The sequence below is a fragment of the Mobula birostris genome, chromosome 2 (assembly GCF_030028105.1).
Source record: "Mobula birostris isolate sMobBir1 chromosome 2, sMobBir1.hap1, whole genome shotgun sequence".
NCBI classification, from domain to species: domain Eukaryota; kingdom Metazoa; phylum Chordata; class Chondrichthyes; order Myliobatiformes; family Myliobatidae; genus Mobula; species Mobula birostris.
The window spans coordinates 121,943,789-121,959,703 of NC_092371.1; the positions used below are offsets into that span (position 1 = coordinate 121,943,789).

At 41.2% G+C, this 15,915-nt stretch overlaps 1 protein-coding gene across 1 annotated transcript in view; it reads right to left on the reverse strand.

Moving 5' to 3' along the window:
• Positions 1-15,915, reverse strand: part of babam2 (BRISC and BRCA1 A complex member 2) — a 226,559-nt gene that overhangs the window by 33,643 nt on the left and 177,001 nt on the right. The window contains exon 8 of the mRNA XM_072247241.1: positions 7,573-7,672. Coding sequence (XP_072103342.1) covers positions 7,573-7,672 — 100 coding nt within the window. The remainder of the gene's footprint in view (positions 1-7,572; positions 7,673-15,915) is intronic.

Sequence of the window (15,915 nt, forward strand, 5' to 3'; positions counted from 1 at the left end):
GTTAAGGAAACAAAATATTTTTCAGTAAATTAAATTTCTATAGATCTTGAGATTGTGGTGATAGTTGTCTGTGGAGGAGTTTAGTGGCAGATTTAAAAAAGCGAGCAGGGCCTGTCAGGACTTTTGCAAAGCTTGAGATTGTTTGGGTTATTAGATGCATGGTATGCGTAAGTAAAGAGTGAGGTCTAAGCAGAGTGGTTATCGTGGGAGCAGCTATTGTGTGAGTGGGCCGGGTCAGAGTGGGAAGCTGAGGCTTTGGCTCAATAGGCTTCAGCAAGGACAGGTGAAGGCAAAAGTAAGTTTGTCTCTCTCTTTATTACACAGTTAAAGCAGTGGAAAAGACAGTCAAGAAGTGGACTCCCCTTTCCCCACCACCACTCTGCAACCCCGTCTCCCTCACATTCCATTAGCTACTCCTGGGCCCTCAGAGGCTCCTTCTTCCTCTCATCCCAACCCTCCCCAAACCACTGACACCACCAGCCTCCCTCCCCCTCCCCCCTCTGATCCCACTTCTCATCTGTGCTGGGTCTTTACCATCCCCTCTGACCTTCAACTGTTTGAGGCAGAACGCTCTGTCCTCAGTAAGGGCCTCCCTTTGTCCCCCTTCACCCACACCTCAGCGAGTTCCGCATTCGCCATGATGCGGAACTCTTCTTCCGCCGGCTCTGTCTTCGAGCCTACTTCTTCGGCAAGGACTCTCCCACCCCAACTGATGACCTCTTCTCCCGTCTTCAACCCTCCTCCTCTTCATGGACACCCCGCTCTGGATCTCTTTATTGCTAAATGCCGAAGGGACATCAACCGTCTTGATATCACTGCACCTTGTTCGCATTCCAACCCTTCTGAATGCTCTGCTCTCCAGTCCCTCCGCACTAATCCTAACCTTACTATAAAACCCGCCGATAAAGGGGGTACTGCTGTAGTCTGGCGCACTGACCTCTACCTTAACGAGGCACAGCGACAACCCTCTTATTTACCCCTTGATTATGACCCTACTAAGGAGCACCAGACCATTGCCTCCCACACCATCACCGACTTTATCCGATCAGGGGATCTCCCATCCACTGCTACCAACCTTATAGTTCCCACACCTCGCACTTCCCGTTTCTACCTCCTACCCAAGATCCACAAACCTGCCTGTCCAGGTAGACCCATTGTCTCAGCTTGCTCCTGCCCCACCAAACTCATTTCTGAATACCTCGACACGGTTTTATCCCCCCTTGTTCAACCCCTTCCTACCTATGTTTGTGACACTTCTCACACTCTGAAACCTTTTGATGATTTTAAGTTCCCTGGTCCCCACCGCTTTATTTTCACCATGGATGTCCAGTCCCTATATACTTCCATCCCCCATCAAGAAGGTCTCAAAGCTCTCTGCTTCTTTTTGGATTCCAGACCTAACCAGTTCCCCTCTACCACCACTCTGCTCCGTCTAGCGGAATTAGTCCTTACTCTTACTAATTTCTCCTTTGGCTCCTCCCACTTCCTCCAAACTAAAGGTGTAGCCATGGGCACCCGTATGGGTCCCAGCTATGCCTGCCTTTTTGTTGGCTTTGTGGAACAATCCATGTTCCAAACCTATTCTGGTATCTGTCCCCCACTTTTCCTTCGCTACATCGGTGAATGCACTGGCGCTGCTTCCCGCACGCATGCTGAGCTCGTTGACTTCATTAACTTTGCCTCCAACTGCGTCCGGTGCTTCCGATGTGGCCTTCTATATACTGGCAAGACCCGACGCAGGCTGGGGGACCATTTTGTTGAACACCTACGCTCTGTCCGCCAGAGAAAGCAGGATCTCCCAGTGGCCACACATTTTAATTCCACGTCCCATTCCCATTCTGATATGTCTATCCACGGCCTCCTCTACAGTAAAGATGAAGCCACACTCACGTTGGAGGAACAACACCTTATATTCTGTCTGGGTAGCCTCCAATCTGATGGCATGAACACTGACTTCTCAAACTTCCGCTAATGCCCTACCTCCCCCTCGTACCCCATCCGTTATTTATTTATTTATATACACACATTCTTTTTCTCTCTCTCCTTTTTCTCCTTCTGTCCCTCTCACTATACCCCTTGCCCATCCTCTGGGTTTTCCCCCCCTCCCCTTTTCTTTCTCTCTAGGCCTCCTGTCCCATGATCCTCTCATATCCCTTTTGCCAATCAACTGTCCAGCTCTTGGCTCTATCCCTCCCCCCTCCTGTCTTCTCCTATCATTTCGGATCTCCCCCTCCCCCTCCCACTTTCAAATCTCTTACTAGCTCTTCTTTCAGTTAGTCCTGACGAAGGGTCTCAGCCCGAAACGTTGACTCTACCTCTTCCCAGAGATGCTGCCTGGCCTGCTGCGTTCACCAGCAACTTCTATGTGTGTTGCTTGAAATTCCAGCATCTGCACATTTCCTCGTGTTTGCAAGAAGTGGAGTGCTCCTTTTGCTGGATGTGAGAAGACATGGAGACTCAGAAAGAAAGTGGGAGTGGTGGGGGGGGGCGGAGAAAAGGTGAACAGTAGTTACAAGGATTCATTGTTAGGGGAACAGACAGGAAGTTCTATGGATGAGAACGAGATTCTCAGATATGCTGATCCCATGTTTCAGATTCAGGAAATTTTCAGATCGAGTTCATAGCATTCTTAAGGGGGATGATAAGCAGCCAGAGGTTGTGGGTCATGTTGGTATCAATGACACAGGATTGAAGAATGACAAGATCTTGCAAAATGTGTTCAGCAAGTTAGATGCTGAGTTATAGGACAGGGCATCAGGGTGCTGATCACAGGATTGCCACCTGTGCAATGTGTTAGTGAGGCTAGAAATAGGAAGATATTACAGTTTAACATGTGACTAAAGAGATGGTGCAGGAAGGAGGGCTTCAGATTTTTGAATTGTTGGGCTCTCTTCCAGGGACAGTGAGACTTGTACAAACAGGACAGTTTGCACCTGAACTAGAAGGGGGCCAATATCCTGACGGGACGGTTTCCTAGTGCTGTTCTGCATGGGTAGTGGTACGGGAATGGTTGTGGGAAAAGATTATGTCAATCCTATATATAAAGATAGTATCCAAAAGGTTGAGCACAGTGAGACTAATGTTGAATTGTGTCTATTTCATGCAAGGAGTATTGTAGGTAAGGTGGATAAGCTTAGAGTGTGGATCAGCACATGGAAATATGATGTCATAGCCATTACTGAGACCTGGTTACCTGGTAGTACAATGCTCCGGGGTTCCATTGCCTTATACATGATGGAGGGGAAGTATTAAAGAGGGAAGAGTGGCGTTACTAGTCACAGCAGGTTTCAGACTGGAGAACTTATTTACTGAGGCTATATAGGTGGAACTGAGAAACAAGAAAGGGATGACAACATTAATGGAGTCATATTATGGACTGTCCCAATAGTAAGGCAGATTAAGGGGAGCAAAACTGACAGAGATAGCAAATAGTTGCAAGAAAAATAAGGTTGTGATAGTAGGTGATTTTAACTTTCCACATATTGACTGGGGCTCCCATACTTAAAAAGGATTGGGTGGGAGTTTGTCAGATGTATTCAGAAAAGCTTCTTTAATTAATATAAACAGGTCTCAACAAGAAAGAGTACAATGCTGGATCTTTTTTTAGAGAACAAAACAGGACAGGTAACAGAAGTGTGTATAGGGTAACATTTTGTATATAGTGATCATAATTCTATCAGTTTCAAGATAATTATGGACCAGGTTAGGACTGGTCCTTGGATTCAGACTCTAAATTGGAAAAAGGTCAGTTTAAGGCCTGGCAGCCAGGATCTGACATATATGAATTGGGACAGGTTGTTCCATGCATAGGGATACTTGTTAAATGGGAGACCTTCAAAAGTGAAATATTAAGAATAGAGTTTGTATGTTCCTGTTAGAACAAAAGGCAAGATTAACAGGTTTAGGGGAAATTGGTTTATGAGGGGTACTGAGGCTCTAGTTAAGAAGGAGGAGGCATATAGCAGGTATAGGCAGCAAGGAACAAATGAGGCGCTTAAGGAATATAAGAAATGCAAGAAAACACTTAGGAAGGAAATTCGAAGGGCTAAAAGAAAACATAAGGTTGCTCTGGTAGACAAAGTGAAGGAGAATCCCAAAGGCTTCTTTAAGAGTAAAAGAATAGCAAGGGATAAAACTGATCCACTTGAGGATCAGCGTAGTCATCAATGCATGAGGCCGAAAGAGATGGGAAGATCTTAAATGGATTTTTTGCATCTGTATTTTCTCTGGAGATGGACACAGAGTCAATAAAACAGTAGTGAGATCATGGACCATATCCAGATTACAGAAAATAAGATGCTTGCAGTCTTGAGGCAAATTAAAGTAGTTAAGTCCCCAGGGCCTAACAAGGTGTCCCCACAGAGCTTGTGAGAGGCTAGGGAAGAAATTGAAGTGGATCTGGCAGAGGTTTTTAAAATGCCCTTAACCATGGGTGAGATGCTGGAGGCCAGAAGAATAGCTGAAGTTGTTCCATTGTTCAAGAAAGGATTTAAGAGTAAGCCAGGTAATTATAGGCCGTAGAGCCTGATGTCAAGCAGTAGGCAAATTATCCCAAGAAACAGGATATCTATATATTTGGATAGACATGGCCTGATTAGGGATAGTCAACATGGCTTTATGCGTGGTAAGTCATGTCAAATAAATCCGATAAGAGTTTTTCAAGGTTACCAGGAAAATTGATGAAGGAAAGGCAGTGGACGGTGGCTACGTGGACTTTATCAAGACCTTTGATAAAGTCCCACATGGAAGTCTGATCCAGAAGGTTCAGTTGGCTGGTTCAGAAGGTTGAAGTAGTAAACAGGATTCAGCATTGGCTTAGAGGGAGAAGCCCTCTCTAGCTGGAGGACTATGACTAGTGATGCTCTGCAGAGAACACTGCTGATTCTATCGCTGTTTGTAATTTATATTAATGACTTAGATAATAATGTGGTAAACTGGCTAAGCAAATTTGCAGATAACACTAAGATTGGGGCCTTAGTAGACATGAGGAAGGCCACCAAAGTTTGCAGTAGAATCTGGACCAGCTTGAAAAATGGGCTGACAAATGGTAAAAGGAATTTAATGCAGACAAATGTGAGGTGTTGCACTTTGGGAGAACAAAGCAAGGTAGGAAATACACAGCGAATGGTAGGGTACTGAGGAGTGCAGTAGAACAAAGGGATCTGGGAATATCCAGATCTATAATTTCTTGAAAGTGGTAGCACAGGTAGATGATGTCATAAAGACAGCTTTTGGCACATTGGCCTTCATAAATCAGAGTACTGAGTACAGGAGTTGTGATGTTATGTTGAAGTTGGACAAGACATTGCTAAAGCCAAATTTGAAGAATCGCATGCAGTTCTCGTCGCCTAACTACAGGAAAGATATCAATAAGATTCAAAGAATATGAAGAAAATTTACAAGGATGTTGCCAGGACTTGAGGACCTGAGTTACAGGGAAAGTTTGAATAGGTTAGGACTTTATTGCCTGAAGCAGGGGAGAATGAGGGACATTTTGTCAGAGGTATACGAAATTATGAGGTGGGGTATATAGGGTAAATTCAAGTAAGCTTTTTCCACTGAGGTTGAGTGAAATGAGAATTACAGCTTATAGGGTAAACATGAAAGGTGGAATATTTGATGGGAACCTGAGGGGAAACTGCTTCTCTAGAGGACGGTACAAGTGTGGAATGAGCTGTCAGTAGAAGTGGTGTATGTAGGTGAATAGGATTAGGCAGAATAACAGTTCAGTACAGACTAGATGGGCTGAAAGGTTGGTTGCTGTGCTGAAATGCTATATGATTCTATGATTTTTACAACAATTCTGCAACAAACTGCTATCAAATTTAAACAGGATATGTTCATTCCAAAATCTAATCATCCTCGGGAAGATCATTGTTTCAAATTTTACTGTTTGATAAGTGGCATATTCTGGACTAGTATTTATTGTAATTTTTCATCTTGACTGGAACATTTATTGGAGATGAAATCATCTTGACAGGTTTTAATCTATATCAGTGACTTTAAAGGATAATTCAAATTTCTAGGTGTAAATATCATAAATAGATTATCTTAGTCCAACTACATAGGCCCTATGGCCACTAGTGCTTCTCCTTCCTCAGAAGGATAAGGAAATTTGGCATGTCCTAATGGTCCTCACCAATTTTTATATATGCACTATAGACAGCATCCTATCTGGATTCATTAGGGGCTTGATAAGGTAACTGCTTTGCTCAAGACTGCAAGAAATTTCAGGGTTGTGAAAATAGCCCAGTCTATCACAAAAAAAAAGTCTCCTTTCTACTGATTCTGTCTACACACCCAGTCTCGGGAAAGCTGCCAACATAATTATAGACCCCTCCACCCCAGTTAATCACTTTCACTTGGGCAGAAGATACAAAAGCTTGATGATACAGATCACCAGGCTCAAGGTCAGCTTCTATGCTGCTGTCATCAGATTCTTAACGACCTCTTGTATGATAAAGATGATCTCTCAGTCTACCTCATCACGGCCCTTGCACATATTTGTCTATGCATTTTTGCCGTAACCTTAGCATTCTGTTAATGACTTTCCATTTGTACTACCTGGATGTACTTCTGTTTAGAGCAATCTGTTTCGCTGGCATGCAAAACAAAGCTTTTCACTGTGTCTCGGTACATGTGGCAATAACAAACCAATTACTGAATAGTGATTGTACAAATAACTGTGATAATGATTATGCATAAAACAGAAGTCTTAATTTTAAATTCATTGTCACTGGGAGGTCATGAACAAAGCTTAGCTAATTATTGTTAAGAGAAGATTACTCATGGCTGACTTTGTAATAGCAAAGGCGAAGAGAATGCAGGCGCTGGAATCTGAAGATAAAGAAACAAACTGCTGGAGGAACACAACAGGCCAGGTAGCATCTGTTAAGGGAAGTGACAATTCAGTCCAGCTGAAGAGATTTGACCTGAAATGTTTACTTGCATTTCCCTCTACAGATGCTGCCTGATCTGTGGTTTTCCTCCAGCAGCTTGCTTTTAGCTCCAGTGTGCACAAAAAAACTGGCTGGGAGATTTAAAAAGGCAGAACTATCAAAAACAAATTATCCAAGACAAAGAGAGACTCGTGGTTGAAAATATGCCTCAATCACTAAATAGCAGCATTTACAAGACATTTGGATGGGTAAGTTTTACAGGGATGCGAACCAAATGTAGGCAAATAGCATTAGCTTCCGTAAGAACCTTGATTGGTATGGACAAGTCGGGCCAAAGGGCTGGCTTCTGTGCTGTATTACGCTATGAAATTTCTTTACTCTATACACCCAGTACAAAAGTTTCCACCATGCCACATTAATAACCCTGAATTTGTGTTTTGTTTTTATCACAAATGAATATAAATTGAAATGTATATTTAGTGACATCTCGATAACCACCATATGAATATAAACATTACTGCTATAATTAGAATTATAAAACCTGCTGCTGTTCCACTGAAGACTGAACAATTTGTTCAGTATATTGTAAAATTTTGTCTGGAATTAAATAGCTCACTTTCCATCCACATTATAAACTACAATCCAATTGAATGGTACACTGCATTTCTGTTACCTTATTGGTGAGTAATTGACAAACTTGGGGTACATAATCAATGAGACAGCCTCCACTGGGGAACGGTGGGATGTGAAGAGCAGATGTCCCACCAAGTGCACTGTAAATGGATGAAAAGAAAAAATATTCTGAATAATCAAAAAGGACACAACATGAATTAACTTAATAAAATATCACAAACCAACTCTGAATTATTGAGTTTTCACTACAAAGCAAAAAAAAAGATTGCCTTTAAGTAACTCTGGAGCACATATGATTCATAACAATTAAGGATTCCATTGATTGGCCAAATGTAGTTGAAAACTTTTCCACAATGTTATCTTATTGTTTGTCTGCGTAGAGCACAAGATACTTAAGCCACAAAGTATCTAAATACAATTCAAATTTGCACAAGTTCTTGATGTTTATAAACAGAATTGCAACCTTTGCCATATATTTCTTCAAAAGAAATAATGACCCAAATCTTCCACAAGACTGGCAGTTTTGTGCAATACTGCCAGCACTTCCCTGGATATCTGTGCTCAAGTGTATGCAAATGAGCAACTTCCAAACTGTTACTACTATTGTGTTCCAAGGTTGCAATTCATTGGAGGAGTGGAGAGTTCTGTACATTCTCAATTTTTTTTTCTAAATCTACGGTTTAGCAACATTTCAAAGGTTAATAGCTATAGATGGGAGATGTTAAGAGTTGATTTACAAAATTTTACTTTAATGTTGCTTTTCCTGCTTAATCTTTTAATATTTTAAGTCATTCTAAAATATAGTTTGCTTAATTTATTTCATTTTTCCATGTTTCCATCAAAGACATTGGTAGTCATGCTGCATGAAAGCTTTGACAGCTGTTTTAACTAGGCTTAACAGGGTCTCTAAGCATCATGGTGGTTGTTATATGATCAAAGAATTCTGGGTCAAGATTGAGACATGCTTATAAAAGCATTTATTTGATTAGTCACTGGGCACACAAATTTACACATTTTAATTTTGTGCACATTGGAGAGTTGAACAATATAACTGCAATCCAATAAATTAGAAGCAAACTGAGAGGGAAATTCCAAAAATTTTCAAGAAAACACTCAGAGAATATCAAGGAACAAATAGTAAGCCCAAAATATACCACACAATAAGACCAAAATGAGAACTGAACTAAATGTGGAAAATTCAGTCTCCTCCCTAGGATTTAAAGTGACACCAGTGAGCTCCAAATGAAGCTGAGCAGGTGAATTCAACAAATCTTTCTCACCTGTCTTACCATCCATTCATAACTAAAACTAAGTCATAATAAAACCTAAAATTCAATCAGGTATAAAAATTTAATGCCAGCTTTGAAAGGAACCCTTTTGAACTCCCGTGTCATGTTAATCAATGCCATTGCTTCTTTTCAATTTATTCCTTTGTTGGCAAAATTAACAGTAAGGTTAAGGGTTTCTTTGTTCTCTTTATCCCTCCTACTTCTCTGAAACTTAAAACATGTTAGATTTCTAACTTGTCCAAGGTCATCAAGCTGAAATGTCAGCTCTTGTTTCTCTTTTCTCAAATACTGCCAGACCTATTTCCAGCATTTTATATTTTATTAACAAATAAGTTTATAATCTTCAGCATTCAAGTTCCTTGAAATCAGTATCAAAACCAATAAACCCTTCACTATGCCTTGTTAAGAAGTTCCTTAAAATTGCGTGTTGGTAGATATTTCTATAACACCACAGAAAAATATGGTTCACACATGAGCAAACTAAAATCAACTGTATTGTAGCTGCAAAAGAACATATTTCATGACTATGCCAGTGATATCAAATCTGATTTTGATTCTCTTTCAATGAACTGTACATCTGTTTTCTCAGCTCCCTCTGTTCCATAACACTTGTCACCTCTTTGCCATTCACCGTATAGGTCCACCCTGAATGAATGACCAAAATATCCTCAAACTTATCTAATTTGAAAACCATTTGCCATTCCTCAGTCTATTTCTATAACTCATCGAGATATCTTTGTAATTGTTACATGCTTCACAATCAACCAGACATCTTAATTTAGGATCATCAACAACCCTTCTCATACAATGTACATTCACATCCAAATCAGTTACATAAGTAATGAATAACAGAGGTCTCAGCACTGACCCCGGGGGAACCTTATGAGTCACAAGTCTCTCGTCAGACCATCACACACACCTTCAACCATCACACACACCTTGCTTCCTATTATTGAGTCAATTCTGAATGCAGCTCACTAGCTCCCCATAAACCCCTCTTCCTATGCATTAGCCTGCACTTTCTGTTCAAAAGATACACTTACTAACTGACAAAGTAGACACACGTCCTCTTCACCAGATTGCCCTTCTTATCCTGACAAGCATTTCATGCTGAAGGTGTAACACAGACAAACACACACTATCATGTCTCACAAAGAGCTTTAATGAACCTGGCCGCTGGAATAAATGTTGGCTCTGATGTCCAACAATTTTTTTTAATAATACAATGGGATATTATGGCATTGTAGCACTCCCTCCAATTTTTAATGGCATGTCAGCCTCAAGTATGCACTCAACTCTTTGGAATGGACTTTGGATTAGCAAGTTCCTGGGACAAAAGCATTGCAATTAAGCCAAAGCTAATATACTCCACTGCTTAACAAACACATCCACCCAAATGGTAAATATAACTGGTTTGTCAATTTGGGTGCAATGCTTTTAATCTGATTGTACAGATATGCTAAGAGTCAAAGTCTTATTTGAAACTGTTTTGCAAATAATGAATAACAGAGGTCTTAGATAATTTTAAAAAAACATTAAATTAATATCAACAAAATGGGGAAGGTTGGTTTACAAAGCCCAGTTCAAACTGGCCCTAAACTGGATCGGGGCCAATTTTGAGTACAGTAGGCAAGGACCTAGCAGGGATCGACTGGGCAACTCTATTTAAATGAAAGGGAACAGATGACAAGTAGAAGGCTATTAAAAAGGTCATATCAAGAGTCCACAGGCAGCATGTTCCTGTAGGGTGAAGGGTAGATAAATGGAATTCAGTGTAAATTGCCTGACGAGATATTGAGGTAGAGATCTGGTTAGGAAGAAGAAGGAAGTGTACATTGATTTTAGGCACCTGGGTACAAATTAATCTCTCAATGAATAACAAAAAGTTTAAGAACAGACTTAAGAGGGAAATCAGGAGGACAAAATGAAGGTTTAGATGGATTTGGCAGGCAGGGTTAAAGATAATTCCAAGAGGTTCATCAGTTATTTTGATAGTAAAAGGGTGACGAGAAGAGAGTCTAGGTCCTCTTAAAGACCATCAGAGTCACCTCTGAGATGGCTGAAATTTTCAATGTCTATTTCTCTTGTGTTTACTAAGAAGAATATAATAGATGCCAAATAAATGAAGATAATAAGCAGTGAGGTCATAGAACAGACGCATATACAAAAGGAGTTATTTGTAGCCTTGAAACGCATTAAGGTGGAGAAATTCCCGGGGCCTGACAAAATACATCCCTAGATCTTATGGGAGGCCCAGGAAAGAAATTACATAAGTCCTTGGAGAGATACTCGTTCCATCATTTGCCACTGGTGCGATTCCAGAAGATTGGAGGATGCCTAATGTTGTTCCATGGATCAAGAAGGGTAGCAAGGACAGGTCAAAGAACTACAGGTTGGTAAGCCTGAATTCAGTTGTCCGAAAGTTACTGGAAGAAATTCTGAGGAACAAGATTTACCATCACTTGAATAGTTTTGCCTAATCAGGAGTAGTCAGCAATAGTTTTGTACATGAAAGTCATGTCTGACAAATCTGTTGGAGTTTTTGGAAGAGGTAACTAAGAAGATAGATGAAGGTTTTGTAGTAGGTGTTATCTATAAGGACCTTGGTAAAACCTTCGATATGGTCCTGCCTGACAGGCTGATCTGGAAATTTGGTCACATGGAATTTAGGGGGAGCTAGTGAAGTGGGTTCAGAAATGGCTTGATGATAGAAAGAAGAGGGTAGTAGTTGAAGATCGATTCTCTGACCGGATACCAGTGACTAGTGGCGAGCCCTGGGGCATCAGCGTTGGGACTTCCATCATTAATTATTTATTTAAATAATTTGGGTGTGAATGTACATGGAAAAATTAGCAAGCTTGCTAATGACACTAAATTATAGGGCCTAGTTGATAGTGAAGTACATTATAATGAATTACAAAGAGATTTAAGGTCAGTTAGGGTGATGGGCTGAAGAATGACAAATGGGTTTGAATGTAGATAAGTGTATGGTGATGCATCATGGACATTCAGACCAGGGTAGTGAATGGCACATTACTGACAAGTGGAACAAAATGACTTGGGATTACATGTGCACTGTTTGCTGAAAACAACCACTTAAGTAGGCAGGACAGTGAGATCATTCTGCATGCTGAACGCCATCAATCAGGGCACCAAGTTTAGGAAAAGGAACATTATATTGCAGCTTTATACGTCACTGGTGAGTCTGCACTTGGAATATTGTGTATAGTTATGGGCACCCTGTTTTAGAAAAGGCATTTACAAGTTGGAGGATACAGAAAGGATTTATGAGGGTCCTGTCTGGACTAGAGGGTCTGAGTTAGAGGGACAGGTAGGCCATACTGTATCTTTATTCCTTGGAGTGTAGCAGAATGAGTGGTGACCTTACGGAAGTTTATAAGATCATGAGGGGTTTGGATAAACGAGGAGCAAGATTTAAGAGATCTAAAACTTCTTCACACAGAGTGTCGTAATTATCTGAAGCAGGTTACAATGAAATCTTAGGTCCATTAGATACTACCATGGGCATCACAGTAGCATGGTGGTTAGTGCAATGCAATTACAGCTCGGAGCGGCAGCATGCAGAGTTCAATTCTAATACCATCTATAAGGAGTCTCCAATGGAATGTGTGAGTTTTCTCCAGGTGCTCTGGTTTTCTCTCACAGTAGAAAGGCATAGGTTAATTGATCATTGTAAACTATTCCAAGATTAGGCTGGGTTTATTCAGTAGATGCTGGGCAGTGCGGCTCAAAGGGCCAGAGAGGGCTATTCTGTGCTGTAGTTTAATAAGTAAATTAAAATGGCTTGCTAGAGGAAGTGTTTGAGGCAGGTACAATTGCAGCATTTAAGAAGCATTTGGATAGATATATGGAGGGGAAGAGGTTGGAGGGTTAAGGGCCAAATCTTTGCAGCTGGGACTAGCAGGAAGGATAATGTGGTTGGTATGGACCAGTTGAGCCAAAGGGCCTGTTTCCATGATGTATTACTCTACGACTCTAAATATCTCACATTAAATGATCAAGTTTATGTGTAGGCAACATGGACAATGCAGAACACTTGGTATGAGTCTAGAAGAATAGAATAGAGATGATGTTTCCTGGATGCTTTAAGTGTTAAAAAAGTACCAGGATTGCTAAGATGTATTGAGCTGTAACATCATGTTTAGCAAATTCATGTGCAATGGTGTAAATGTGAACAGTGGAAATAGCTATCAGGAAGATTGTAAAGAATCTAACTATTATTCAAACTGTTTTGAACAATTATAAATGAAGCCATTTAAAGGAATATTTAGCTTTCAGTGCTCATTGCTGAATGCCTGAAAAGGAATTATACATTACATCAGGAGACCTTTGCTAAAGCTTTGGAAATATTCTGTAAAAATAGGATGGGATATACTCCAGGTTACTGCAGGAACAAGGGAAGAGATGCTACACCGTTTGTGATGATCCTTGCAAGCTCACTGGCCATATGAGTATGGTGGAGCCGACTTGATGGGCTGAACGGTTTAATTCTGCTCCTATGTCTTATGGTATAGTAGTAGTACTAAAATATTGGAAGATAGCAAATGTTATTCCTTTGTTCAAGAAAGGTAATAGGAATAATTCTGGGAATTTTAGACTAGTGAGTATTACATCAATGGTGGGCCAAATATTGGAGAGGTTTTTAGAGACAGGATTTCCAAGCATATGAACAAGCATAGTCTTATCAGGAATATTCAACATAGCTTTGTGAGGGGCAAGCATTGAATCAGGAGCTTGAATGACTTTTTTGAGGAAGTGACAAAAGTAAAGTGATGTATGTGGTACATTTGAATTTGACAAGGTTCCCCATAGCAGACTCATTCAGAAAGTCAGGGAGCATAGTATTCAGAGAAACTTGGCAGCATGGATTAGGAACTGGCTTTTCCATGGAACGCAAAAGGTGGCAGTAGATCTTGCACCTGGGCATCCATAACTAGTGGTTTTACACAGAGACCTTTATAAGTGATTTAGATGAGGAAGTGGAAGGGTGGGATAGTAAATTTGTAGATGGTATAAAGCTTGGTGGTGTTGTGGATAGTATAGAAGATTATTGTAGGTTACAATGGGGCACTGACAGAATGCAGAGCTGGGCTGAGAGGTGCTAGATGAAGTTCAATCTGGTAAAGTGTGAAGTGATTCACTTTGGAAGGCTGAAATTGAAGAAAAAATACATGGTCAATGGCAGGATTCTTAGCAGTGTGGAAGAACAGAGGGATCTTGGTGTCTAACTCCATAGGTCCCTTTAAGTTGTCGTGCAAGTTGATAGAGTGGATAGGAAGATATAGGGTGTGTTGGTCTTCATTAGTTGAGGGATTAAGCTCAAGAGCCATAAGGCAAAGTTGCAAGTCTATAAAACTGTAGACAGACTAAACTTGCAGTATTATGTTCAGATCTGGTCACCTCAAAAGAAGCTTTAGAAAGACTGCATAGGAGATATACCGTGACGCTGCCTGGACTAAAGAACATGTCCTCATCTATGTCCTCTGAGGAAAGGTTGACCAATCTAGGGCTTTTCTCTTTTGACAAAGAAGGATGAGAGGTGACTTGATAGAAGTGTATAAGGTGATAAGAGGCTAAGATCAAGTGGACGGTGAGTACCTTTTTCCCAGGGCAGCAATGGCAAATATGAGAGGACATACTTTTAAGATGACTGGAGGCAACTATAGGGGGGGTTGTCAGAGACAGGATATTTTTTACACACACAGTGGTGAATGCATGGAATACACTACCGGGAGTGTTGGTAGAGGCACATACATTAAGGACATTTAAGAGAGTCTTAGATAGGCACATGGATGAAAGAAAAGTGGAGGGCTATGTGGGAGTTTTATAAAGGCCTCCAAACAGTAACCAGAATATGGGACACAAATTGCCACAGGACACGGAAGAGGAATGCAAAGGGTAATGTTACAATGGTCATAGGAGATTTCAATATGCAGGCAGATTGGGAAAATCAGGGTGGTACTGAATCCCAAGAGAAGGAATTTGCAGCATGCTTACAAGACGGCTTTTTAGAGCTCTTGGGGCTGAGACCTAGGGAAAAGGCAATTCTGGATTGGGTATTGTGTAATGAACCAGATTTGTTTATGGAGCTTAAGATAAACATAGAACATAGAATAGTACAGCACAGTACAGGCCCTTCGGCCCACAATGTTGTGCCGACCCTCAAACCCTGCCTCCCATATAAGCCCCCATATTAGATTCCTCCATATACCTGTCCAGTAGTCTCTTAAACTTCACTAGTGTATCTGCCTCCACCACTGACTCAGGCAGTGCATTCCACGCACCAACCACTCTCTGAGTAAAAAACCTTCCTCTAATATCCCCCTTGAACTTCCCACCCCTTACCTTAAAGCCACGTCCTCTTGTATTGAGCAGTGGTGCCCTGGGGAAGAGGCGCTGGCTATCCACTCTATCTATTCCTCTTATTATCTTGTACACCTCTATCATGTCTCCTCTCATCCTCCTTCTCTCCAAAGAGTAAAGCCCTAGCTCCCTTATCTCTGATCATAATGCATACTTTCTAAACCAGGCAGCATCCTGGTAGATCTCCTCTGTACCCTTTACAATGTTTCCACATCCTTCCTGTAGTGAGGTGACCAGAACTGGACACAATACTCCAAGTGTGGCCTAACCAGAGTTTTATAGAGCTGCATCATTACATTGCGACTCTTAAACTCTATCCCTCGACTTATGAAAGCTAACACCCCATAAGCTTTCTTAACTACCCTATCCACCTGTGAGGCAACTTTCAGGGATCTATGGACATGTACCCCCAGATCCCTCTGCTCCTCCACACTACCAAGTATCCTGCCATTTACTTTGTACTCTGCCTTGGAGTTTGTCCTTCCAAAGTGTACCACCTCACACTTCTCTGGGTTGAACTCCATCTGCCACTTCTCAGCCCACTTCTGCATCCTATCAATGTCTCTCTGCAATCTTTGACAATCCTCTACACTATCTACAACACCACCAACCTTTGTGTCATCTGCAAACTTGCCAACCCACCCTTCTACCCCAACATCCAGGTCGTTAATAAAATTCACGAAAAGTAGAGGTCCCAGAACAGATCCTTG